This window comes from Mchenga conophoros, linkage group LG12 (genome assembly GCF_057382185.1).
Source record: "Mchenga conophoros isolate Kocher_MC1m ecotype Shallow Benthic linkage group LG12, M_conophoros_male_GT1.1, whole genome shotgun sequence".
Lineage (NCBI taxonomy): Eukaryota > Metazoa > Chordata > Actinopteri > Cichliformes > Cichlidae > Mchenga > Mchenga conophoros.
The window spans coordinates 22536406-22564094 of NC_140537.1; the positions used below are offsets into that span (position 1 = coordinate 22536406).

Here is a 27689-nt window from a genome sequence, read left to right on the forward strand (position 1 = left end):
ATCCATTAAATTTACATTGTTAATCAGGTTTTGATTCAGGACTGTATTTAAATGTAAGGCTCTTAAGATTCATTACTTTGAAATATGCCAAACTACAGCAGACCGTTGTGCGACCAACTGATTGGTTTTAACTTCATGCTACATTATAAAGCCAAAGAACAGAGCTTTTGAAACCGTATGTAGAGAGATCACTGCAACGACTGTAACTAACAGATTAGTGGTTATTTTTGAGAATGCTTTAATCTTGTTACATGTTCTATAACCCTCCCCCCTCCCAAAAAAGTACATACATCATGTAGGTCGCTCTCTCTTTGTTAAAGTGACAAGGCACACTGATTTTGATTCGGTTAAAAATTGATGTTCACCTTGGAATCAATACGGAGCAAAATCCATTCATATTTACTTGAAGGGGTTTTTAAAATGGGAATCTTAAAACCTGGATAAATACAACCAAGAGGGTCCAAATGACTATGGACAATGGAGAGACACAGTTTGAGTCATGTATGTTGTTCCATGCACTCATTTTACACTCTCTTCAATCAGCAGCAGTCAATAGGAATTAGGCCCCGTGCAACATGCTGCAGTATTTCTAAGAGTCGAACATGTTTTCAGCCCGCTGTGTTTACACAGAACATCACATAGCTACGTTTACTTACCTCAGCAACCCTTGCCTAAGGTGTCAGATTAACAACAAACAAAAGTCAAAGCATCTCTTGTTGTATTTGCAAGATAAAGGATACAGAACATCATAAATCAATAAAGCTGTAATTCATTAAGGGGTGACCTCAGCATTAGGTAGTTAAAAGGGTGCTATAGTTTCACTCCCACTGTTTTTATCTTTGTTATTTCTACCCATGTGAACCCTTTATGAGTCAATAATGAGCCCCAGCAGCTGAATCGATAACACTGCTAAGGATTAGCTCTCCCTTGACACAAGGTGGGCTGAAAAAAAAAAAAAACAACAAAAGAAAAACATTGTTAATATTTAGATCTATCTCCTCTATCTGTATGGCCTCATTCACAGTCAATATATGGCTTCGGGAAGATGAGGGATAATGGATCGTACTGGCATTTGACTTGTATATTTTTTGCGTTTACTGCGAGTGTTGTTTAAGTATCTGGTTTCAATTTTCAGTTTACAAATGAGACTGCTATGTATGATCTTTTGGATGTTGAAGTTTTCTGCTGCAGTACTGAGTCATACATTAGTTAGTGAGTGCTTGAGGTTCCAACATTTAGATGTATAAAAAGCACAAGAGTGTATGATTAGTAGCCTTTTATTTTCTGCCCCGTGAGCTGCAAGCTATTGAATCCAACTGAGGCTGACTATACAAATCATTCTCCAATAGAGTTTGTTCTTGCTCTGTTTTTCTTCTGTTCTCTACGTTGCAAAGGTAATCTATTCCTCACATGTAAATGTCCAGCTTTGTACTAGTGCATCTCAAAAAATTAGAATATTGTGGGAAACTTGTTTTTTTCTTTTTTCCTAATTCAGCTGAAAAGGTAAACAGACGTTTTTAATGATAATGATGGCTTATAGCATGAAAATCAGAAACCTGGTATCTAATATTATTAGATTATTTTCTATGATCAATCAAAAAAGCATTTACAATACACACATGTCCAATTCTGAAAAGTATTTTAGTCTGCACTGCTTTAACACAAATTACTGCATTACTGCTTGTGGCATGTAGGCAGTCAGTTTGTGGCCCTGCTGAAGTGTCATTGAGGGTGCTTTGATAGTAACCTTTCACTTATCTGTGTTTTTTATTTAAGTGGATTGTCATCGTTTTGACAATACTCCATAGATTATTTATGGAGTTCAGGTCAGGTGTGTCGGCTGGCCAATCAAGCACTGTAATAATACGGTGAGTTGGTAGTAGTTTTGACAGTGTGTGCAGGTGCCAAGTCATGCTGCAAAAGGAAATCGGCTAAGCTTGTCAGCAGATGGCAGCATGAAGTGCTCTAAAGCCTCTGAGTAGATGCCTCAGTCCTCTCCTTGTGAAGCTCTCCCAAGTTCTCGAATTGACTTTTCTTGACAATCCTCTCAAGACTACGGTGATCCCTGTTGCTTGTGCACCTTTTCCTTCCAGTCAACTTTCCATTAATACACTTCGATGCAGCGCTCTGCAAACGGACAGCCTTTTCAGCAGTGACCCTCCTTATGGACAGTGTCGATAATCACCTTCGGGAGAATTGTCAAGTCAGCAAGCTTCCCCAGAATTATGGTTGTGAGTACGCAGTTAGACAGAGAGATGCACGGTGTTTAAACTGACTGAATAGTAATTTACTCAAAATTACGTAATCCAAAATTTTGAGATACTAGTTTTCCGATTTTTGTGAGCAAAAAAAGCTTAAAATATTTCTCTTTATCCACAATGAATGTGGACTATTTAAGGGTATCAATATATTAAGATTAGAATAGAATTAGAGTATATGAAGATTCTTTAGTTGTCCAAAATATTAACAAGGTAAAAACAAAACAGACCTGAAGTGAACCAATTTAGCTTCGTGCGATTGAAGCTCGCAGTAGCTGGGATCCGACAGCGCAGCCCTCCTGTTGCTCTTTTCTGTCGTGTCACCTCAGTGTTATCTGTGTTTCCCAGACCCCCAGTAGAGGACATCCAGACAGTTCTTAGCCCAGTGGTGAGCTGTGGACCTCCAGGAGCCCTGCTGACCAGACCAGTGATTCTCACCATCCACCACTGCTCTGACAATGTCCAGGAAGACTGGCTCATACAGCTGAAGAATCAGCTGGCCATGGGAGAATGGGAGGTGAGCGTTCAGCTTTGTGTCCTTTTTGTTTGTGTGCACTATTTATGTTCCACTGTTTTTAGAGAGAGGCAACATATAGTTTTTGAAAAGAAAAGCTGTCGCTGTGTTGCCAGCTAATGAGAAATTGAAATTTCTGACGGATGTGAATACACAGAGATGCACGTGTACAGTAAAATTTTCTAAATGTGAAAAAGTCTGCAAATAATTGTTTACACAAAGTAATGGCAAACCTGCCCACAGCCATAACCAAGTAAGTGATATGCAGTCATTTGCACGGTACACACACAGCATATAGAGGAATAACCTGAATTACACATACACTCTGTGTATTCATTGAGCGAGAGAGAGGAAGAGATGGAGAGAAGGAGAGAAAATTTGGTAAACAGAAATTGCCTACAGGCTAGTAGACAAGCAGGGGGTTGAAGACTCCTATCAGAAGCAATTTGTTATGCTTCTTCCATCCTCCTCTTCTCTCATCTTTCTTCTTATGCTTCTATCTCTCCTTTTTTTCTATCCTTCTCTTCCTCTCTCCTCCCGTGTCTCTCAGCATGAAGTCTCTACCTCAGCAATCTACTGCGTGTGTCTGTGTGTGTGCGCATGTGTGCGTGCGCATGTGTGCATCCTTGTGTGTGGGTGTGGGTGATAAGACTGTCTTGCAGCATCACTGTGTCTACAAGGCGCCCGTATGCTGTCTTCTGTTGCTTATCACAGCTCAACACAATGTCTTTGCACAATTAGCCATGCATAAGACTGTGTGTGTGTGTGTGTGTGTGTGTGTGTGTGTGTGTGTGTGTGTGTGTGTGTGTGTACACGTTTGTGCGTGTGAGAGTGAGAGAGATTCAGAGGAGAGGCTCGGTGCAGAGTGGTTAAAAAAAACAACAAGAAAAATGTAAAGTGGAATTTCATCAGGAAGTCGATTTGTTTTTCTTTTATTGCAGTAGAACATCCATTTCCCATCACAAAGTTTTCCCCAAAAGAGTGAGAGGAAAGGTAATTGAATTCCCCTCATATCAGGGGGGAGCAGCCACAGTTGTGATTACCAGTAATAACAGATTCCTACCATACTGCTTCCTGACCTCTTTGTATTGATTCAGCTCATCTGTAGGAACACAACCCCGCATGAACTGTGATTCAATACTCAATATTTGTATCACACGTTAACGGAGTCACACAAGCAAACATGGATATCTGCACAACTAATTGCGGATCCAGTGGTCACATAATAAGAACACAGATAGCCTGTGCATCCTCCGTTAACCAAGAGAAACGCATGGGTTTACCATAACTCAGACTGCGACAGGGAACTGTAGAAACGATATGAGCTACAGCCAGCAGATATCCCACAGCGGGATTGGACACACTTCACAGACAACCTCTTTAACCAAGTCTCATCATTCTCCCGAAGTACACACTGATGTACTTCTATAAGTATATACAGCAAATACACTTACAGTGTGCTAAAAAAGATTTATATTCCGTATTATATTCATGCGTGTTGGAAAAACCTTCTTTTTTTGTTGTTAAACTACAAGCAGTGCATCACATACTGTCTTTTTGCAAGTAACAACTCAACAATAATAACTGTGCTTTTTTTTACCTTTTAAAAATCCTCTAGAGTTAAGAAAACCTCTTAACTCAATTTGCATAAAAACAAAAACGGCAAACAAACCTGTTTATAGGAGCGGAATGCATTTGAAATAAACCGCAACCTTGCTTACTTATGGGCTGTTTGCATTAGTGGAAAAGCTTCCAAATGCAGGTGCTGTCAGGTTATGTTAACAGACAGGATGTGGCTTAATGCCCGTAAATTCTCAAATAAAGCCTGTACTCAAATAACAGCCAGCTTTTAACAATAGTGGTCTGTATGACCAAACGAAGGACAGCCCTAAAAAACAAAAAAAAAAGGTGGGAAAACAAGATTAACCAGACCATGGCTCACTTTGTAAATTCACTTTGCAAATAATCTACATTTTCATGGTCTCTTTAACAATACTCTGCTCTATATTGATCACATATGTTGTTTTAAGCCAAACACTGTTGTCACGCAGTTTTGCTCAACGTGATCCTACTGTGACATTTATCTCAGGTTTAATGCTGATTAAATCTACCGTTTTGCTAAGAAAAATTTTAAAAAAGCTCTTCAGATGAGAAAGGAAATTATGGCTATGAATGTCTGGAGCAGTTTTAATATGAAACAGATTGAGCAAGTGTTAAGTTTAATTTGACAACAGCACCTATCGTGGATTTAATTTAAAAGGTGGCCTTTCTTAAATGAAAGAACTTTTTGATTGAGATGAGTAAAGGCTCACATGGTATTTCAACAGTACTGTGTTAAAGAACTTCCAACATTGCATTCACAGTCACCCGTCATAGGCACAAAATGGTACTGTGTATAAAAAACATTTTCTCCTTTTTTTTGTATCTGGTTCCTGAAGGATGTGGTTGTAGTGGGAGAGGAAAACTTCACCACCCCCTGCTATGTGCAGATGGACTCAGAGGCATGCCACATTCTGACAGAGACACTGGGGACGTACTGCCTGGTGGGCCAGTCAATTGGCAAAGCAGCTGCCAAGAGGCTCAAGCTGGCTGTTTTTGGGCCCGTTTCCTGCACAACTTTGGACTATCACATCAGGGTCTATTGTCTGGATGATACGCAAGATGCACTCAAGGTAAAGAATTGAAGCTAAATAAATCCCAAGCCAAGTAGTATTTTTTCCACTTGTGTTTTAATAGACATATTAGATAAATAGAGTACGTATTCACCCCCAGTGCCTTGAATAACACCGAAGGCATTTGATACTATCGGCTAAAAGTGTTGCTGCATTTATTAGTGCTGTGAGAGATTTAGCTCTCTCTTGGACTACCCATACTAAAATGCTTTCATGATAATTTACATTTGAAAAGAAATGTATATATAAGCATTTGAACAGAAAGGGCTTCACAGAGTCGTAAATAGAAGCTTCTGCACCTCTTGTCTTCTGGAAATGAGCTAAGAAGGAGTAAACAACACAGGGTCAAGCAATGTCAAAGCAGCAGTGCTGCTGAATTCAAACAAATTCAAAGCACTGGAGGGACCATCTGATATGGGAGATTAACAGTGGTAATTTATGCATGCAATGTTAAGTCAAGTGTCAGTGGCACACAGCCATGCACACTCTTGCACAAACATAAAAAAACACTTAGTTTTACCAGTTCAAACAAGCAATTGTAGCTCTAATTGAGAGTTCAGGGGTGTGCTTTTCTTTTCCAATGATGAGGACTTTGTTTAGTATAACTGATAGGCTGGCTAGAGGAATTGATTATTTTGAAAAGGTTGTAGGAGGCATCAAAATTCAAACGGATAACTTAGTATAAACGAGTGCTTCTGTGTGTATTTTCAAGAGCCAATTAATATGGCTCAGATATAATTCTGTAGTATTCTCTTGGTGTGAACTTACCCAAAAATACATACAGATGTCTTTTTTATTAGGGTCAGTAAAAATCCCCACAAAATAAAAAATAACTTTGGTACTTTCGTAGTGTTTTCTTCCCTGCACAATTGGCTAAACAATGAATGGAGTGTGTCATTTTTATATTGAAATCAAACACAGTGCGTTGCAACAAACAATCCACAATAAGTACTTTGCTTCACCTTTAGATCTGGAGTGAGGTTGTCCTTTCTCATCCTTTGAAGCTAGACAGGCTTTATTGCTGAATTTAAAACTAGATGCAACAACCATCATAAAAGACGAAAATGTAATCATTTGTAATAGGTTTATTCTTTTAGTGTATTAAAGCCCAGAGTGTAAGCAATATGATACATTGAAGTCATCTTTTAATGCCAATAGAAGTAATTTAATTTTACCATATTGCATTAAAGATATGCTTCATTTCCTCATATCTCAAAACAGCAGTACATTGACTGGTGGGGCATTATTAATCAAGGGTTTTATTGAGCCTCTTAATGTGTCTTTTCAGTTCAGTGCGTTTAGCAAAGCAAAGCTTTGCTTAAAATCAGGACATACAAGCATGGAGATGTGTGATGATATCTCATTAAATCTTTAATGCATTTTAGATGTTTTATGGTGCCTTATGTGCAGTAATTTTGCAAATTAAATCAAAGGTCTTATACATTCTCTAATGTATGAAAATGGTCCAGTGAGTGAGATGAAGCAGAGGGAAACCTGGAGAGTAAATATAAAGTTGTTATTTCTTTATGTGGGGTTTTGTGTAGGAGGTTCTTCAGATGGAGACCCAGATGGGAGGAAAGCTTCTGGATGAGCCAAAGACGCTGAACTTTAAGGACAGCACACATAATCTGAGGCTGTCCATCCATGACGTGCCAAGCGCACATTGGAAGAGCAAACTCATTGCAAAATATCAGGTAAGAAGGATGCACATGTAGATGCACTTTGAAATGTAACAATTCTATACAGGCACCAAAATCATTTCTGACCTCAAATGGTCACAAAATTTACAAATGTGGAGAAAAGTCCACATTTCAGATGCTGAAGTTATGTTTTTATTGTTAAATTCTGGAAAACAGTAGTACTGGTGCATTTACCTGGAAAAAAGATTTTTGAAAAAACGTGTATTTATTTTCTACGTTTGTGCATGTTGTAGGAGATCCCGTTCTACCAGGTTTGGAGTGGCAGTCAGAGAACTCTTCACTGTACCTTCACCCTGGAGAGATTAAGTCCAGCCACCACAGAAATCAGCTGCAAACTGTGTGTACGGCAGGTAGAAGGAGAAGGACAGATCTTTCAGCTCAGCAACACATTGGAGGAGGTAAGCTTGTAGAAATTTACATATATATTGGGGGCGACTGTGTGCTGTCCACTAATCAGAATGTTGTTGGTTCGATCCCCATTTCCTACAATCTGCATGCCGCAGGGTAGGCTACCTGGGCAAGATACTAAACCTTAAAATTGCCCCGGATGTATCATGGGTTTACGTTGTAGTGTGTCTGTGTGTGCATCGCTTGAAGAAAGTGCTTCATTTAATTTAACATTTACATACATCAAAAGCGCTATAACACAGTTTATACTGCTTGCATGTGCAAGATAGCTGCAGACAGCAACATTAACTCCCACTGGCCAGGGATGGAATAAACTAATACATGCTGAAACATGCTGAATGAGTAATACAGAGAGAGAGACATTTCTTTCTACATCCTTGCTTCCTAACTTCTACATTCTTGTACAAAAGGTCCTAAAGTCACTAAGTTTTTTCACTGTCTGTCAGACAGTCAGGGTTTCTGCTATGGTTCTGTGACTCTGTTCAATCATTCATACTAGGGTTAGAGGTCACACAACACAAGTTGAATAGCTCCTCTTTGATTTTGCTAGGCCATTTTACCATGAAGTCACTGAATGTATGCGTGTCTGTGTGTGAATGGCTTTGGTTGGAGGTCAGTCCATTCTTTTTAAATGTAACGGCTTCAAATTCTCCCATGGTGGTCAGGGTAATAGCACTGTACTTTAAAAAAAATTTTCTCTTTTTTTGTAGGTAAGGTAAAGTGGCTTAGAAGAATGGATGTTTCTCTTATTTTTCTTTTACTATTTGCTAAAGTACTTTGGAATAGCGGGAAGAGTTCCACATGTTCAGTGTTCCTCAGCAGTACTTGCTGAGCACAACATTGTAAATGAGTGTAACCCAGAAAAGACATTTCTTTGAGGTTAATGAAAATGACACCATAGTGTAAAGAATATTTAAACATCAAATGATGAAAGAATAGTCATATTTCTCCATTTATAAAGGCAATACTGCCTAGATTCGCAGAAGCAGCCACACATCTATCAACCACCCTTGCATCACTTTTAAATCATCCAGTCCATACTATACCCAGCTGATAGCTGACTTCTAGAGCAATACTGAAATGAATATTTGACAGTTTCTTTTTTAAAAATCATTAAAAATATATAATTATAATCAACTTTGTGATCTAATTTGAAAAGTCTAAAAGTCACAGTTTCTGCTTGGCAGTTCTGTGCTTTAGTTTTGCAAGAAAACTAATTGATATAGTTAGGTCTGCAAGTATTTGGACAATGACACTGTTTATGTAAATTTGCACAATGGATTTGATTTTGTGGCAACTGTGTGCTATTGCAACAGATTTAAAATTTTAGGTTGCGGTCCATTTGAAATAAGCCATTACATAACTGCTTTGATCTAACCTGGGTCACATTTGACAGCTTGAGCTAAACATCTAAGTACTTTAACTCCATGTCTGTTTGTGTGTGCTGCACATTAAGCAAAATGTTGTAGATCCTCAACAATGTTAAACAATGAAAAGCAAAGCAGATTTAAAGCGTTATTTCAACAGAGATGTCCCGTTGCATCAGTCATTCAGTCTCCAGCAGCAGAGAGCTTTCTGCCATAAATTGAGGCTAAGTAGATGCAGTAAATAGTAATCATTCACATCAACAGTGGCTGTTGTTGTTTCCCTCTGCCAAGCAACATTCATTAGGCTGCTGCCTCCTTTCAACCCAGGAGTGGCAGATTAATGGGATGAAGGTTTAGAAAAGAGACAGGGATTGACATTGAGAGGAGAGAGTGCTCGGGAGCAGATTTTTGTGTTTGTTACACTCTTGCATTACTTAGGAGACACCAAATGTAATTGGTTACACCAAAGGCAAGCAGCAAATAGAGACAGCCAGGCAGAGATGTGGGTGAACTAGAAATATGATGGTTCTTACATAAATGCACATTTTCGTCTATAGAACCATCCCCATCCTGTGTCGCTATTGCAAAAGATGTACTGTATGAGTCTGGGGATACAACAACATTTCTCTTAATGAATAATTTTTGTGCAAAAGTCTTGAGCCACCATTTTTTTTTCTGTTTGCTTCCAAGGAGGCAGAGCAACATCTCCAGGCTTTATTCAAGCCCAAACAGGCATCAGGGGAAGAAGCAGTGTTGTGACTAGACATAACAGACAAATTAGTAAAAAACAATTTTGAATTGTATCTTTAGGCACTTTGTCACTATCAGCCTGTCACAAAAACTCATTTCCCTCATTTCATTTGTTTAAACTCTGAAAAATGCCAACCAGTTTAACAGGCAGAAAATGGTATTTATGCACCAATAAGGTGATTCGCAAAAAAACTATTACCTGAAAATTTGGTGTGACTCGATGATGTACAGTTTGTCCTAAAAAAAACTGAGGAAAGTAAAGAACAAAAGAAGTGGTAGGCCAAAAAAAACAACAACAAATAGGACACACAGGACCTGAGAGATGCATCTGTCTTCCCAGTTGATTCCCCTGCTGTTCACTGAAACAGTCTCATCATGGGTTTTATGTAGTGGTGAAAGCAAATTTTAAATCTTTGCTTCAGATCATCATCAGCATGTGCAACTAGTGCTACAACTAGCAATGTCGGGGATCTTATCAAAACTGAAAACAGAAGAGTACCATCAGACATTGATTGACCCTCTATGCAGTATCAAGTGGAAAGCATCTGATTGGCTTCATTTTTCAGCATGAGATTGATCCCAAATGCCCTGCCAATACACTGAAAGCATACCTGGATAGAGACTCTGTCACTTATGGACTGGCCTCTTCAGAGCTCGGACCTCAACATTATTGAAGCGGCATGGCTAAAACATCTTGACTGGAACAAAAGACAGCCAACATCCAAAGAAGAGCTTTGAATCATCTTCAGAATGCCAGGAAAACTATTCTTGAAGACTACTTAAAGAAATTACAAGAAAGCTTGCATAAGAGACTTCAAAATCTGTTGAAGAATAACGGTGGCCATACCAAACATTGACTTTCAAGCTTGCTGGAATTACACAAACAAAGAGAGAGAGTGAGCCTTTAAAATAACAACTGACCAGTTTCTTTCTGTCTTTTCAGGAGGTCCACTGTATAGACACATCCCTGATGGACCCTGCCAGTAACATTACAACTTTAGTGGGGCCCAACGCCTTTCGGATTCCTTTATCCATCAGACAGAAGTTGTGTGGAAGCCTGGATGCACCACAGACCAGAGGCAATGACTGGAGGATGCTGGCCCACAAACTCAACCTTGACAGGTGACACTTGGCATTTGTTTTATGGATGCTTCTCTTAGTTGTTTTACTTGATTTGAGTCCTCATTCAGGCTTAATAATAGCCTGTTTCATCTCTTCACCAGAAGAAAATCACAGAGAATCACTTGTTGCACTTCAGTAGAAATTAACTGATCAAGTCCTTGAACACCTTTCAGTATTTTGAAACTGCATCTCTTCAGAATCTCTCTTGGGCAAAGCAGCACTGCTGGACTCCTGATTAGTAAATTAAAAGGACATTTCCTCTTTGGATTTAACTCACAGGTAACATCCGCAGAAACTCTGTGTGCAGATGTGTGTCCTAATGATTTAGACTGGAGGTTCGTTTACCAGCAGCTACCGAAGCATAGCCAGATATTGAGAGGATAATTGGGCACAAGTGCACATCATTGTCCCAGCAGGCAGCCAGCTCATGAAGCAGTGTGTTGATGTGGGCACCAAATATTCCTCATCAGTGGGCGAAAAAGCTAGCCAAATTGTTGTTTACTTCCACATTTCCACTTAAAAAGGTACTCTTCAAAAGGACCACGATGAAAAGGTCTAACAAAGGGGTATCATCTTCTCTCCCCTCTGCTCTAGTGGCTGCTACGTCATTTCCATTTTACTTCTTAGTGTTACTCACGATCTGCGGTCACAGTCCTTATTCCTTACATAACCTTTTCATGTATATATAAATGATGAGACCTCAAATGTACCCACTCTGGCACACGCAGAAACACTCAGAAAGTTTAGGAGTTTTGATCCAATGCAGTGAAATGGCTTTAAAACAAATGCTGGAAACTCACACAAAAAAGAAAAGGCCAATCTTAGCTGTCGAGTTCATTTAACAGCAGGATACTCCTTATCGCATACTGCAGGCAGATGGAGTCTGACGCAGAACATGAAACAAAGGGAAACAAAGTTGGAGAGAAAGTAATAGGAATTTATTTATTAGACGTTTTGAACGAGAGAACTGTGAAAAATTAAGAAAGTCTATAAGGAGAGAAACCGATTAAAATGAGGAGTATGGGGATGAAGGGATGTTTGTGGTTGCATTTAAACAGCACCAAAGCTCGCCAGAGTATGCCAACAGTACAATCACAGGATTTACAGAAGAACAAAAAGCTTCGGTTTTACCCCGTGAAGCTCAATCTCTGGCTTTTGCACTTTAAAGAAGAAATTGAGATTTTTGTCACAGATGTCTCAGACTTTTCCTCTGCAGCCACTGTGTACTTTGACTCGCCACGGTTTAGTTCTAATGCAATAACATTTTCTTCCCCCACATTTGTCTAAAATATTTTGAAGCGAACATAGGTAATAAAAATGTCCAAAAAAAAGGAAATTAACCTGTCAAATTTCATTTATGCTTCCTTACACCACAGCTAATAGCAAATGGTATACTATAGAGGACCCGATAAAGTGTATTTCTTTATAGTAAGTTCTTCTGTCTGTGCTGCTTTATTGTGCGATAGTCTCAAGTCTTGAAGAGGGAAATAATTCATCACCTTGTTAAATAGAAGTTTCAGAATGTTTTATATTATATGTTATGCACTTAGAATTTCACATTCAAAAGCTTTTTTTTTCATCACACATCCCACATGGGCGGATAAAATAATCAGCATCAATCATTACATATTATGCATTCACAATGTGAATCATGGAAAATGGTTCAGCTAGAGAAAAATGGTCGTTCCGTATTTTATTTATTTATTTATTTTACCTCTGTCTAAATATCAAAATTCATAATGACATTAACATCACATTAGATAACATAGGCTTGTTTTACTTTCTCCACATCTTATGTGTGCTTTCTCAATGAGGAGGGTCAAACTGTCTGTACTGAGTGTCCAGCAAGTGTATTTGAAACCCTCCCTGACACATCTTTTAAAGTTTTGGATGAAATCTGTCTTAGCGATTAGACAATAAAGCCATTCACGTCACACTGCTGAGTCATTCACTGCCCATGCTTTTCAGAGAGCAAATTTCAAATATTCCAATTTAATCTTTTAAAAATAATTTGGAATCGGAATTCATCTTTGTCTGTTGCATAATATTGACTTATCTATGCTTTGTCACTCACCCCCTCACTCCTTAATGTTCATTTCAGATACCTGAACTACTTTGCCACCAAGTCCAGTCCAACAGGCGTAATCCTGGATCTCTGGGAGGCCCAACATTTCCCTGATGGAGACCTAAATGAACTGGCCACTGTGCTGGAAGAAATGGGTCGCCACGACAGTAGCCTTGCCTCCATGACAGCGGAACATTGACGAAACACTGCAGTTACCATGACAATGGTAGAGGTCTGGAGATGATTACGCGTGAAGTGTCGATGGTTGATCCTGCAGCGAGGGCAACAAACCAATTAGCAACAGAAAAGTTGCCACTGTGGTGACTGAGCACCGATTAAATACCATGGTAATCATGCCGACATGGTAACAGATAGGAGAGGCACCTTAACTGCTGTGTGCTGGAACTATCTATGTATCTTTGTATGTGTATTTGCGAAATGTTGCAGTGTCGTATGTGACTGAAAGAGAGATAACCCTACCTATCTATCAGGAACACAGAAAAACATACACACGCCTAAAAAAAAAAAAAAAAAAAAGCTTGTCCATAGTAACACCGGTTGTTCTCTTGTTGTTACTTTAATATTGAACAAGGAGAAGCAAAGAACAAGAAGCAGCAGAGAGGTACTGACCTTGGAAACCTCTGTAGGAATGGAACAGAATCATAAGGGGAAAGAAGGTAAACTGATTACAGAAGAGTGGGAGAAGGTAGAGTGAGGAAACGGAGAGAGTGAGTTAGAGACTCTTAAGAAAGATGGGCGCAAACACAGAGCGAAGCTAAACTGATTACAAAAGAGAGGGAGGACATAAACATAAAATGATGGAAGCGATGGCAGGTGATCATCTGAACGGAAAACAGATAATGAGAGAGGGGGATAAAGAAGTGAGTCCTCTCTTGTGAGCCTCGGCTGTACGTGTTTGCCAGTACAGTTTGTCGTCTTTATATCGTTTCTTAGGGAACGCTCTATGAATTCTGCTGTCCATATGTGTGGGTCATTTCCTGATACAAGAATGAGTACAAAGTGACTGTCAATCAAGGGTCCTGACCAGAAACAAGCCCGAGACAACAACAACTGTCCCCTTTGGGTTATTATCATAAAGATGGTTCCAATTGGATGTTGATTAAGATTAAGGCTTTTTTCAAAAATACCATCAAAATCTTTCAGGTCAGAGAAAAATGAACACAAAAGCAATTTGACTTGCTTCCAATGCCTCTAATGTTCTTTTCTTCTTTTTTTAATTCAAAAAGCCAGTCCAAAGATAATTATGCTGCTGAAGGATGCAAGAATAACTTCTTATTTTTTTTAATAATCTTTTTTATGGTAAGATTTCAAGATTTCATGTATGATAATCATATAATGATTATTAGGTAAAGCTCATCATCATGCACAGTACATTGCAGTAAAGCATCTAAGACTTTTATTTTGTTTTTATTTTATCATTGCTTTTTCACATTTTTAAAATAAATAAATAAATACATTAAAAAAAACACGATCCAGACAGGAAAAACAGGAACGGCAAACTCAAAACTACAAGTGCATCTCAAACCACTGAGAGTCTCAACATAATCTGCACTAATGCTGCTTCTCTATTACTTAACAACCAGCAGTTGACCACAACCTCCAACCCAGAAGTGTCTATTTTAGACTGTTGGGGCTTCTTTCTGGACAGACGGACAAAGCGAAAAAATAAATAAAAAAATGGGGGGGGGGGGTGGAAAACATAACTTGATTTGATTGCAGGAATTATATGACAGTGAATTAAATGCAGCTCATCTACTACTAATATACCGATTTTAATCAATTATATTCAAGTTTCCTTCAGTTGTGTTATCTGCCATCAGGCCACATGTGGCATTTCATTTGTGATCGTCGCCATGACTTTGCTGGTCACTAGCACCATCCAGTGGCCTTTGATAAATAAGAGCATTTTAAGTGTTTTCATTTTTATTTTATTTTGATTGTGTAAATACATGCTTATCATTATGTTCATTCTAAAGAGCTTTTATTACCACGTATTTTTGTTCATTGTTCATTATTATTTACATAAACTTTTTTTTGCCAGCTTTATTGTGTTTATATGTGTGACATTTATGAGGGGAATCTGCATCAGTTACTTAGCAGCTAACATTCCAGTCATGGTGTATCTATGACAAAGTTACAATTTACAGGTAAAAATCATATAAAGGGAGTTATGTAACATGAAGTGTAATATATTTGTGTTTGCAGAACAACTTGCATAATTACAATTGGCCCTGAGAGGGGAAAAATTCAAAAACTGGAGTTAGGTATTTCCGTTTTGAATTATGGAGAGACGCCATATGAAACTGAACATCAGGTATGTAGAGGAGACAAAAAGGGAGGCAGAGGTCAAGTTTAACACTGGTACAAAAGGTCAAGTATTTACCTTGGGTCATGAGAGATTTTATCTTATAGCTGCCCGCTCAGGAGGAAACCTTGAGATATTGATTTTTCACAAAGATTTTCCTTTCTTTGTACAGTTGTTCAAATATGTGCGACTTTAAGATTCAGACCTCTTGTATCAGTGTAAAACCAGCTGTAAAAGTACGCGCGGTTTGATTTTGCGTAGCTCACAGCAGGAAAGGTGTACGGTTAACTGACAGAGTGGATGTTTTCAAATGTAATTGGTGATGTCATATGTGAGGAAGTAAAAGGGATGGGAAACCTTATGAGGATAAAAGCCTAAAATATTTTAGTCATCAGCTGAAACAAACATGAACCCAAAGGTCATGACAATGCCTCTTTTATACAATTTGATCATCGACATCACTGACAACTTTAAAGGCTGAATTCAGTCATACAACATCTATTTTTTTGAACTACGACATTAGGAATTGTTTAAAAAAAAAAAAAGAAAATAGCATAGCTCCACCTCAGATTTGAAGTGTACAGTTTACCAGAAGAATCGATTTTCTGTTAAAAAAGCAAAAGCGAGACAAGGGAGGTTTTCATGAGGAGAGCACGTGTAGGCCTCCAGGAGATGATCCTTCATGATGTGAAAATGAAGAAAGTAGTATTAAGATATCTAAGTATGTAAAAAAAAAATATAATATTTTCTATTTCCAGTGTGTACAGTTGTGTACTGTCAGCTATATTTGGCAAATTTCTGAAAATGAAAAAGCAGTACAGTTAATAGTTTGTATGTTTGATTTTTTTTAATTTAAGTTTTTCTTTTGTTCCTTTTTGTAAAAGCAGTGTCTACTATGCAAACTTGGCATTGGTTATCATGATAGAAGTCTTTATCTAGAGCTGTCCTTGTACGTGCACTCCTGGTTTTACTATCGGGAGTGATTTGATTTGATTAGTGTGGGATAGTGTTGGTCCATTTTAGCTAGTTCTGGCACGCTTCATGAGTCTTGCTCAATCTTGCTGAATGCTTGCCTCTCTATCTCCTCTAATTGTTCTCTGTACAAAGTGTAAGAAAGAATTTTTAAGACAATTAATAAATTATATTTATAAGCAATGCTGAAAACCTGTGCTGCATTTGGTGGCTTATTTCAACACAACTTTTACTTGCGTGTAATATCCCAACTTGGTCAGAAATCCGATTTGTAGCGCATGAAAAAAGATATTTTTCATTTCCGATACTTATTTTTCTTATGATTTCTGTGAAATTCACATTTACATGCTCCAGACTCAATAATTTGTGGGATAAAGAAGCCTGAAGGGGAGGAAATTGAAACGGAAAATCCTTATGGTGTCACTATTTAACATGCTGTGCACTCAGCAGCACCAGTGGGTTGTAATGAGGCATGCTGCTTTTTTCTTTTTTTTTTTTCCAACAAAGAAAATATGGAGCGCGTGTCTTAACAGTAAGAGGCAATGACTTGTTAGTATTCACCTCACTCAGTTATCACAAATTGAACATCAGCCATTTGGATGAGTGAAACACTTTATTGGGGGGGGAATGTTCAACCTTTTACTGAATAAAAACACGACTTTCTCTCACGGACAACTACAGCAGATACAGATCAAATAAGGCACAACACCCAAGAGGAAAGAAAGGGCATTTACTGTATATCACAACAAATCTGCCACACCAAAACCTCCATCCACAAGAAAAACGCTGTCGTTTTGTTGACAAGAGCAAGATTGAAATTCAGTGACCTCTGAAGGAAATGGAAATGGAAACTGAGGAATTATAAAAGCTAAAAAATAAAATAAAATAAGCCAGTCAGAGAAATCACTGATGTCGTGACAGCACACCACTGTGGATGATCTAACAAGGCCCCTAACTGTGATAACTTTTTACCTGGAGAAATATGTCATCATGAAGTTTCCCAACAGTGGAATGTTTCTATGTGAGAGTTTGAGTTAATGGAGGAACTTGCCTAATAGAAACTGACTTGATCAGTGCCAAAGTGCCATTTGCGTTCAACAGAACTGGTTTATTATACTGAAATAGTTTAACACTAATGTACATGTATAAGGGCGGCTTGTAAGTAGGAACTAAAAATTTCATAAAGTCAACAAGTTAACTTCTTGTGGTTTAAGTGCGCCCCAGGGTGGCTGTGGCTACAATGTAGCTTGCCATCACCAGTGTGTGAATGTGTGTGTGAATGGGTGGATGACTGGATATGTAAAGCGCTTTGGGGTCCTTAGGGACTAGTAAAGCGCTATATAAATACAAGCCATTTACCATTTAATATTTTGGGTGAGGCTTGGGTGCTTTCTTGAACCAGCCAACTTCTTAGTGCACTCTTTCACTATAAGGGCATACTGCTAAACCCACTGCTTTAAATACACTCCATCTTTTTGTTACGGGAGCCACAGTCATTGGGAATTAGTGAATAATAACAATGAGCCGTGACATGGCAACTTTTGGCACCCCTAAACTAACAAAAATCCACACATTTATAATGGATCACTAGATAATCAAGCAAAACTTCACGTTACAGTTTGTGTGAAGCAGTTCCAGATTGTGTGATAGGCCTTCCTTCCTGTACTTGCTCTACAGTGGCTATGGGGGGCACTGCTCTGCTTTAACCATTCCACTGGTGAAACGCCGCCTCTTCCGAGGCAGGTTTTATTTTTAATACATGTCCCAAAGAAGCCTAAAGAAACACAGAGGTCATTAGAGCCCCAATCTAGATTTATTTATACATATTAACTTATTTATTATTATTACGTTGTTTTTTTTGTTTTTACAAATTACCTTAAAGTTGTACATGGAAAACGTTTGGTATTCTCATTAGCTCACAAAACAAATTTACCTTTTCTTCAGTGTCTACAAATGGTATCACCACAATCGAAACGTGTACACCTTCAAAATATGTTTATTTCTGTCACAGTGTCACTTGTCATAACAAAGAGCAATTTAAAGCTATTTAAAAGTGACAAAAGTGTATTCAATCCAAGGAAGTGTTTAGAAAGGAGGTGTAATGCTGCAATAACAGATTGCCTTGACGCACATCCCTTCGGTTCTTTTAATCAGACCTTCATCTACGGGTAAGGTAGCTTTCACAGAAAGCAATCATATAGTCTTCCACTCTCTGGTCAGTAGCCTGTTTGTGTATCTCAGCATGTACAGTGCCAAGTCAAACTCAAGTCTCTTTCTCCAAGGCCTTTGGAGCATGTGAACAGGAACCTATATCTGGCTTTAGAGTCTTCACACTAGTCGGAAATGTAATTGTCTCATCTTCTTTGAAGAACAGAAGAGGACCATGCACAGTTAGTTCTGATTGTTTTTGAGGGGACTTTGCAGATTTCTCAGCATTTGAACTCAAAGTATGTCATCATGGGATCCCCCAAGTGATCTTCTGCTTCATGTTCCCCCTCCTTTCCCCCCCAAAAAACAAACAAACAAACAAAAAAAAACCCCCAGCTTGTACGGCCTGGAATAGAGCCAGTGTTAGTACCTGCCTTTTGTATGCGTGTAAACACACACCAGGCAGTGCTTTCTCACAGCTTGATATCCTGTGATTCTGACATTTTGGCAAGTGTCTTTTTGACCCGTAGGGCTGTGAGGCGGCAGGCTGGATTGTGGGCCCAGCATTCTGTCATCAGCTTTCCCATCTGTCTCAAACACTGAGGAAACACAAACTTATGTTACAGAGATTGCCGATTTGTTCGTTTCTGCAAGAGTAATGTAGAATATTTTTCCATGTTTTACCTCATCGCTGGTCCATCGATTAGGAAAGGATGGTCGTAGCTTCTTGATGCAGACCACCTCTCTCATGTCTTCATATGAAGGGTCTGTTGGAACCAGCTCATGGTATGGTAACTGGTACTCTTCAAGGATTCCTACAATAAACACGTTACAGAAGAGTCACATTCCTCTCTGATGCCGTTTAGCTTTTAGAAGGTGCTACAACTATTTATTCACTCCATTTACCTCCTGAGATGCAGCGACGTGCAATCTCCCAGAGAATGAGCCCAAAACTGTACATGTCAGCCATGATGTAAGACTGAAAGTGACTTCTGTTCAAAGTCTCTTCCAGAACCTCTGGAGGCATGTAGCGCTTTGTACCGACTCTTGTATTGGGGGGAATATCTACTTCATTTGTGTCACTAAAGAGTCAGACATCAAAGTAATAAGGACAAAAATTACTTTAAATACATGAATTCCAATATTTCTCATCATTCATCCTAAATAGAACACATTCATGAGAAATTCACCTGATAAACTTGACAGCCAGTCCTAGGTCAGCTATACAGCAGGTCCCATTTCTTTTCACAAGTATGTTCTTACTCTTCAGATCCCTGTGAGCAATGGCAGGTTTGCCCTGGGTGCCAAAGATCTCTGTGTGGAGGTGACAGAGTCCTGACACAGAGGAGTAGGCCAGTCGCAGCATAGCTTTATTGTCTAGAGTGGTCGATTTGAGGTAGTCATACAATGATCCATTTTCATGGTAGTCAGTTATTAAGTAGAGTTGGGTCCAAGAGCCAGTTCCTTTAATATCTGCAGCTATAAAACCTGTGAACGGGGGGGGGGGGGATGTATGGAACACAAAGAAAGATGGACCTTAACATTCAGCAGTTTCCCCTTAGGACTGGTTAGTATGGTGCTATTATATTACTTATACAATTTTTTTTTTTTTAATTTGCCCCTTTACATCTCCTTTCTCGGCACCTTTTTTGATTTAGCTGAAGTCAAAGAGCAACACAAAGCACTGAGAAACAAAGAAATTCTCACATAGGTGCAGAGACAAGGTAGTAAGTACTAGACAAACAGACTCACCCAGTATGTTCTCATGTCTCATTAAGACAGTCTGGTAGATTTCAGTCTCTCTGAACCAACTCGCTTCCTCAGTGGTGAAGAAAACTTTAACAGCTACCTTTTCTCCCCTCCACCTGCCCATCCACACCTCTCCGTATCTCCCCTTGCCTATCTGCTTCACCATCTGAATCTGCTTGGCTATCGTTCTCTGGACCTGAGGAGAAGCAAAAAAAAAAAGAAGGAAATGCTTAGATAAAATCTGACCCATGTGTTTCACCACATCTGTCATATTTCTTCAGAATTAAAAGTCCAGTTTAAGGTTAAGTGAACGTCAGATGTGGGAGCTATGAAGTAAAATCAGGAATGGTACTGTTTTATTGTGTCTTGGCACATTTCTCAAGGTTTACCCAAGATTAAAAGAAGTCCCCCAAAACAAATACTTGTAACTTGTAGCTATAACAGTGTATTAATTACACACAGAAATTAAATACCGATATTCTGTCAATGATGCACACATTATTTGCAGACTGTCGACACATTTGCCAAAAAGGTCAAACACCCAATAAATGCATTTTCTAAAAACATTGCAATAATGCCAAAATTTGATATCATGATGGGCATATAAGTATCAAATGTACAACTATTACACACCCTGATGTTAGAAAAAAACAAAATGAATTTGGACCAAAGTACCAGGATGTTCACGTCCATGAAGCATCTTTTTGATTTAACTGTCACTTAGATGTAGTGAGTGTGTCTCACCAATAGAGGGAGCCCTGAGCCTGAGCCAGAGCTTTGTGATTGCTCTATCAAGTCTTTCAGAGATTCTCCAGGGGGGATGTATGTCTCATCCTGTTCTAGACCAATGCTGTAGCGAGGACGAGACTCCTGTCGTTTATACCTGTAAAATATCACAATATGTCAGTTTTAATTATTCACTAAAGAGAGGTTTCAATAAACCCTAATGAAGTTTGTTTTACTGTTTCATTGTAAGATGTAATTACCTGATGTAGCAGAAAATAATAATGACAGCCAATATAAGGGTGCATACAGTGACTGAAATCAACAAGGCCACATGGTGGATCTTCCCATCTACGTAGACTAGAGGGGGAGGATGAAAGAGACATTGAAAAAAGCATCAGAAATGTTTAAAGTCATGAAAAGTCATTTATCAAATTCCTCATCTAAGTTAAATGCAAAAAATTCTTGCATGTCAAAATGCAATAACTCTCTTTATACTCCAGAAACGTCACATTAAAACACAGGAAAAAACAAAGAATTTGAAATTTCCAAAGTGCCTCATGTAAAGGAAACAAAAAGGACTAAAGTACAGTAAACTGTGTACAAATCATATTTCACTCATCAATTTTTCATTTTCTTCTGGCACACACTTTCTTCCCTCAAGGCCCCAGTCAACAGCGAGAGGAAGCCCTCGACCAAGTCGATGAATTCCCCTCCTGATCCCCTATGATAGGGTTTCAGATTGATGAATCTGCCCTCAGTGTCTGCTGGGGCCTGTGATTTCCCTGGGAATCTAGGCTTACTTTCTCTCAAACACACGGAAAGGCTCTCTCTCCCTCTCTCTCACACACACACACACACACACACACACACACACACACACACAGGCAGTCTAATTCTGAACACGATGAGACACCAGTTTGCTCTTGACACGCCAGGACGGTTTGACACCGTCTCCTTCACTTGAGCCTCCTTTGACTCAATGAAAATGTCATGTCTCTGTCTTTTATCTCGTGTCTTGTCACACCATCAGCCACAGTTCAGGATCTTGTATCTATCATTGTAACTGCCGCTGCCAAACTGGAGAACTACTGGTGTTTTTGTGCATTTCATCTGCAACGAGGGAAAAAGCAGAAATTGGATAAATTAACTCACGAGGAGGTTTGAGTGGTGGCAGCGTAGGATGCAGATTTTTGTTACAGTAATCTTCATCTGTACAGCATTCTAGTGACCGCCTTTGACGTGAGTTCCCCGCGTCCTGAAAGACGGAAAAGTCATGTGAGGTACTTGGCTAGCATCTACAGTTAGGTTACAATTTCCTGCTTTATTAACTTAACCTCTTGTAATGCTTACCACCTAAATTAATTTTGGAACGATTTGTGCCAGATGATGAAAAGAAAATGGCAGCAAGAGGAAGAAATTATGTGGATTATAATGTTACTTTCATCAACTTACTCTGCACTGAAATTCAGATCCGACCAGCCCAAGGCAACCTGCCGTCTGGACCGGCACCCCTCCCTCATCCTCCACCATTGTAAAACAGTAGCCATCCGTCCTGCAGAGGCAGATTTAGCGACAGTAGGTAAGGCGACCAGAAACATGACATGTTATGAAATAAATACTTGCTTTTGTTGGTGTTTCTCTTTACCTGCATGTGTTATTGGTTGAATCTTCTGGGCAGTGGTGATAACAGTGACACCACAGTAGTCTTTGGGAGGAGGAAGCAGGAGCTGTGCTGCCAAAAGTCTCCTTCCCACTCTCTGCTGCCTCCTTACTGGATGCTTTTAGCAGCATACTGTCCAATATGTTGCCTATACAACAGAGAAAAGAAGAAAATTACAAAAAATTAAATGGGAGAAAAACAAAATGATGAAGATCCACATCTCAACTTTCAGAAAGAGAACATTGCTAGAGAGTAGGCTTGCAGAATTTGGACATGTGCTATTAAATAACACAACAAGTATTTGCAGTAGCATAGCCAGACTTGGAGGTTGAATAGTCTGCTGAAGTGGGAAACAAGTTGTACTGCAATTGTGGAATATGTAAAATCCACAGGCTTTAACATAGTCACTAATAGGACTACAACAGATACCCAAACAGTCACAAAATTTGTATTCAGGTGGCATTTCTAAGTCAGAATTACGACTACCTCATGTCCCAACACAAGTCCTTACATCTGTTCATGTACAGTAGGCTGTGACGAATAAGCTGCTTTGTAATATATGTTGATAAAACTGTTTCATGGGAGCTGCTGTATTGACTGTTCTTGTTTTTTCAGTGTCTGACAAAACTGTGAAAATAATTATCTGCTTCCTTTGCTTTCAGACGTCTCTTGCTTTTCAGTTGTATTAATTTAGTTCTCCGATATGTTCGTTACATTAGTAACATTTTGTAAGTGGTTTTGTTCTGTGACTCGGACTCTGCTGTTCATGGAGCATTTCATGAACCTTCAGTGCACCTGTAGCTTTTTAATCTCCCCTGCGGGAGAAGCTTAATATCTGCTCAGCGAAGCACTGAGCGAATAGATCCCAGCCAAGATGACAAATATCAACCCTACGTACTCAGTATTCACATCATAAATCCAGTTCACATGAGCGAACCGACTCAAATGAAATATAATCGTACCTACTCTAATGAAACAAAATCTACTAAGATGCAAATAAAGATAAAATGTGCAAGAAAAACTTGACAACATTCCAGATACGGGAAAAAAACCCAAAAAACTTTGAGCTCAAACACCTGCTATGAAACACGCTCTCTCTCACAGTCCCCTTACAAATGCTTCAGCTCCCGAAGCTGTTGTATTCCCTCGTTATCCTATTTCAAAAGGGCACCTGTTTGTCACTTGAGGGGAAAAAAGGGATCACGGAAGTGTCTCTCCTTCATGGCTTTTAAGATATTCATTCATCTGAGCATGCTCATTGGGACCAGATGCTTACAGCTGCAAGCACAGATGGTCCAAAACAAGCATGACTCTTTCTTCGCTGAAATAAACTGTGAGCAGATACAGAATCTGCTCTCCTGCTCCTATTTCAGCCTCTTGAGAAGGAAGTGTGTGCAGGGTTTGAATGTGATAGTGTTTTCATGAGCAGCCTTTTCTTATTTCGGGACAGATTTTTTTAAAAACAGTTATAGACATTTGTCATCTAGCACTTCCCTTTCTAAATGCCCCTCTTGTACACACAGATAATTATGTTGATGATACTGCAAAAGAGGGATGGTGGGGTTTAAAGGGGTCACATTAACAATTGACCAATTTGAGAGAAAGGGAGCGAGGAAGACTAGGAGGGGGAGAAGAATGGGGGATTAGCAAACAAGAAGTGACAGAGCTGCGGGGAACTGGTGGGCAGTTTAGCAGCACACAGAGGGGACAGAGCAGAGGCCACTGGCCTTTTCCACCCTTTCTCTCACTCTGCCCTCCACCCCATCACTCCATAATGCTCACTCTCTTTGTGTTTCATTTTGCTGCAGACCTCAAACTCCCCCTTTCTTCTTCAGGCCATATCTCTTCTCGAGCGCCTCCCTGCTTCTTTCCTACATGCGTTCCTTCGTTTCTCCATTCAGACTTGCTTGTGTACTTTTCTCCAACCCTTTCTTCTTCTTCTTTTCCTTTTTTTTTTTGGTTCTCACCCACATGACCTGCCTATCTTTCCCTACTGCGTTGTTTTCCTCTTCTTATCTTCCACTTTCTTTGCCCCGTCTTCCCTGCGTGAGCCCACTGGATTGTCATGTGAGGTGCTGTTGCGCTGTTGACAAAACACAAAGCCCTTCACATCCATCCTGCACCTGGGATCTTTGGCTACTGCTCTGTCGTCGGCGTGAGCATGTGAGAAAGACAGTGGGAGGCAGACAAACAAGGAAAGAAGCAAAACGAAGGAAAAAAATGTAGAATGCCATTCATCCACCAAAACTGGAGCCAGGTGGCCAACTTAATGTTCTTGAACTTTTTGTGACTGTATAAAAAGGAAAGGAACTACATTATCCTCGAACTGTAACACTGGTACACTGTGACACTTTTTTGGTCTTAGTTTTCCACCTCTTACAAAAAAAATGCCTTTTATCTTTACAGAGATCCTGGGGTATTGAGTCATTTCTCTATAAGCCTGTGCCATCTGTTTATAAGGAGGAAGAGTGACCAAGGTGAAAAATGCAGTTGGTTGACAAAGTGCAAAGCTCTCACTCTACAATCTTATCTTCATGGAAAAGAAAAACATAGCCTTGAGTGAATTTAAGACATTCAAGTCATTTATTTATTTTTGTGTAAAACTGGACGTTAACTGATTGTGGCTGGTGAGAAAAATGTGCTGAACGTCTATCAATCAGCTCATTTGCCGGCCTCTCATCAGAGATCCTGGTGGTTGTTCCCTAATTAAAATGTAAATACATTTCAGCATGCACGGTTTGGTCTCAATTAGTGACCAATGGTGATGCTAAAATCTTACCAACTACCACTAACCTCACATAAGGCCATTGTCAACACTCAATTAACAACCATGTCCATACCCCCCACTCGGTCCTTGAAAAAAACCAAATAAAAAACCCAAAAGCTGAATGCATCTTTTCAACAAATGTCATTTTATGCAGCGTGTTTCTTTAAAAAGGTGAAAGAATGAAAAACTAAATATATTTACAGAAGACAAAAACAATGACAGAAGTGATGCTGTGCATGAGAGAGCAAGATGAAGAGAAGCGATGTGGACTAAGATAGACAGAGAGGAACAGTAAGAGAAAGAGCGCGCATATTCATTAGTTATCTTGGCCATGTCAAACAAGGTCTACCAGAAAAGCTCTTTCACCAAAGTCCATGTAAACACTACCCCCTCCCCTTTTCCACTTACGACACACTCATTTGACAACACGGCTACCCTTCTCCCCTCAAAGTAGCAGTTCATCTTTTTGGTGTTTGACAGTTCAGTCTGTACACTAAAAGAAACGCACAAGGTAAAAGCCCTCCCCCCCCCCTCCCCTCCCCTCTTTCCTGCTCTCACTCCCACTCTTAAGATTGTGTCTCTCTGTCTCTCTCCACCTTGATGTACATTCAGTTCCAGGTCTTATCTCCACGTTCTTGTTCCTGTCAGTGTTGAGATGAGCCGAGCCATCCCACATGTGCAGGAATGCGTTAATGAACCCCACTTTGCGATCTGAAGGCTGGATGCTTGGAAGTGAAGGTTGTCTGTCCTGGTGTTTTGGCTAAATTTGCTTTGAAATTCAAATGTGCTTTGCTTTTATCTGTGTCTCAAAGTGCTCTCTCCCCAACTGTGTGGTTGACCATGTTAACGAGGCACCATATAGAACACCAATTAACAATAAAAATAATCTTGAGTGTTTGGGCCTTGCTATTTGTTTTTTTAACGTTTTTTTTAAGATCTTAAGGAGAAATATCCGTCTGCAATTCATTTCTTTGGAGTTTAACGTCATGAATAAATATTTATGGAACATAATATTCTGATCATTTGTTTATAGCCGATGGTAAGTTTAGAATAATATACTGGGGATAAAGTGTTAATCACCTATATCTCCACTTCTAAATCTTAAACACTTCAAGCATAAGTAAAAAAAAGTTGGAATACTACTTTAATAGAGGGAGAAATAATGCAATTAATAGCAGAAAGACAGAGAATGAATCACATTTTTGATGGAAACTTCTCCAACCAGAAGTTTTGATTTACTGTCAGTTCATGTTTCTGCTTTTTTTCCACTGGGGCGAATGTCACCATGACCATTTTTTCAAATGTCAGTCCTGCTTTTATGTGTTCGACCGGTCAACCCATGCTTATGTCTGGACAAATCACATTACAGCTATCTCTACTGTTTAATAGGAGCTCCAAAAACAGAGTTGTAAGAACTATGATGGTCCTCCGACACAGATAAATGGGGGTGTTTCCAGCAACAGTTGCTGTAGAACCACGAGACATTTCCTGTGGTCTGAGAGTGCCCGGTGTTGTATGGCTCAGACTACAATCAGCTTTTAAAAGATTTGCTTCAGCAAAAACAGCACCATAAAAGTGAGAGCAAGGGAAGCTGTTGCATTCAGGCTTTTTATCCTCCAACACAACAACATAATCATCAGCCCTTCAGACATCCTTCATTATGCCACACTGATGAAGCATTGAGCCACTCTCTGCTTATACAGCTGTCAGCAGCTGCCAGCTTTATGCTGTGTGTGTCTCTGTTTCTCTTCTTTCATGGGAATTCCTGACAAGGGCCAACGGATGCTGGAACTCTGACTTAGGCTACGTCCACACTAATGCGTTTTCGTTTGAAGACACATCGTTTTCTCTCCATTTTGGCCTCCCGTCCACACTGAGACGGCGGTTTCGCTGATGGAAAACGCAGCATTTTGAAAAACGCTCTCGAAAATGCATACATTTGGAAACAGTGCTTTCACGTCACAGTGTGGAGAGCAAAAACGCAGACTTTCTAAAATGATGACGCATTTTAGGCATGTGATGCAGTCATGTGACGCAGTCATGTGACCAATTACACTAAGATAGCGGAGGGCATTATACAGCAGTTGTTTTGTTTTCTCTGAATTTTGACAGCCCTACTAAAGATATCAGTCTGTACATGCTCCAGATAGCTTTTCTTCAAATTCTTTAACTCTCACTCGCTTTTGAAACTTTGTACTTTTGTGTTACTCGCAGCAACAACTCCACCTCATTGTTAGTCCATTTAAAAAACTCGGTGGTTTTCCTCAACATTCTGCCGTGACGTTTCAAAGAGCTGGAAAGTAAATAAGCGGCAGACAGAAATGAGGCAGGTCAAATCTTCTTGCGCTTCATGAATGCACAGTACTGGAACATAAGCGTTTTTGGCCGTTTCAACGTGGACGCACAACTCTGTGAAAACGACTGAAAACGCTACTGTGAACGCAGAGCGTTTTCAGACAAAAATGCCGTTTTCAAATCTATCCGT

At 39.5% G+C, this 27689-nt stretch overlaps 2 protein-coding genes across 7 annotated transcripts in view; one reads left to right on the forward strand and one right to left on the reverse strand.

Annotated features, from left to right (window-relative positions):
• unc5ca (unc-5 netrin receptor Ca) overlaps window positions 1-16346 on the forward strand; it is a 185852-nt gene extending 169506 nt beyond the window's left edge. For both annotated transcript variants that reach the window (XM_085294557.1, XM_085294558.1), the window contains 6 exons: window positions 2607-2775; window positions 5211-5444; window positions 6989-7138; window positions 7378-7542; window positions 10613-10791; window positions 12893-16346. In XM_085294557.1, coding sequence (XP_085150683.1) covers window positions 2607-2775; window positions 5211-5444; window positions 6989-7138; window positions 7378-7542; window positions 10613-10791; window positions 12893-13055 — 1060 coding nt within the window. In that variant the 3' untranslated portion in view covers window positions 13056-16346. The remainder of the gene's footprint in view (window positions 1-2606; window positions 2776-5210; window positions 5445-6988; window positions 7139-7377; window positions 7543-10612; window positions 10792-12892) is intronic.
• A 2324-nt stretch (window positions 16347-18670) lies between these two features.
• The window catches only part of bmpr1ba (bone morphogenetic protein receptor, type IBa), a 68504-nt gene continuing 59485 nt past the window's right edge, over window positions 18671-27689 (reverse strand). For all 5 annotated transcript variants that reach the window (XM_085294563.1, XM_085294561.1, XM_085294560.1 and 2 more), the window contains 10 exons: window positions 22423-22585; window positions 22230-22329; window positions 21930-22032; window positions 21038-21134; window positions 20796-20934; window positions 20055-20247; window positions 19493-19790; window positions 19209-19384; window positions 18987-19117; window positions 18671-18901 (listed from right to left, as the gene is read on the reverse strand). In XM_085294563.1, coding sequence (XP_085150689.1) covers window positions 18776-18901; window positions 18987-19117; window positions 19209-19384; window positions 19493-19790; window positions 20055-20247; window positions 20796-20934; window positions 21038-21134; window positions 21930-22032; window positions 22230-22329; window positions 22423-22568 — 1509 coding nt within the window. In that variant the 5' untranslated portion in view covers window positions 22569-22585 and the 3' untranslated portion in view covers window positions 18671-18775. The remainder of the gene's footprint in view (window positions 18902-18986; window positions 19118-19208; window positions 19385-19492; window positions 19791-20054; window positions 20248-20795; window positions 20935-21037; window positions 21135-21929; window positions 22033-22229; window positions 22330-22422; window positions 22586-27689) is intronic.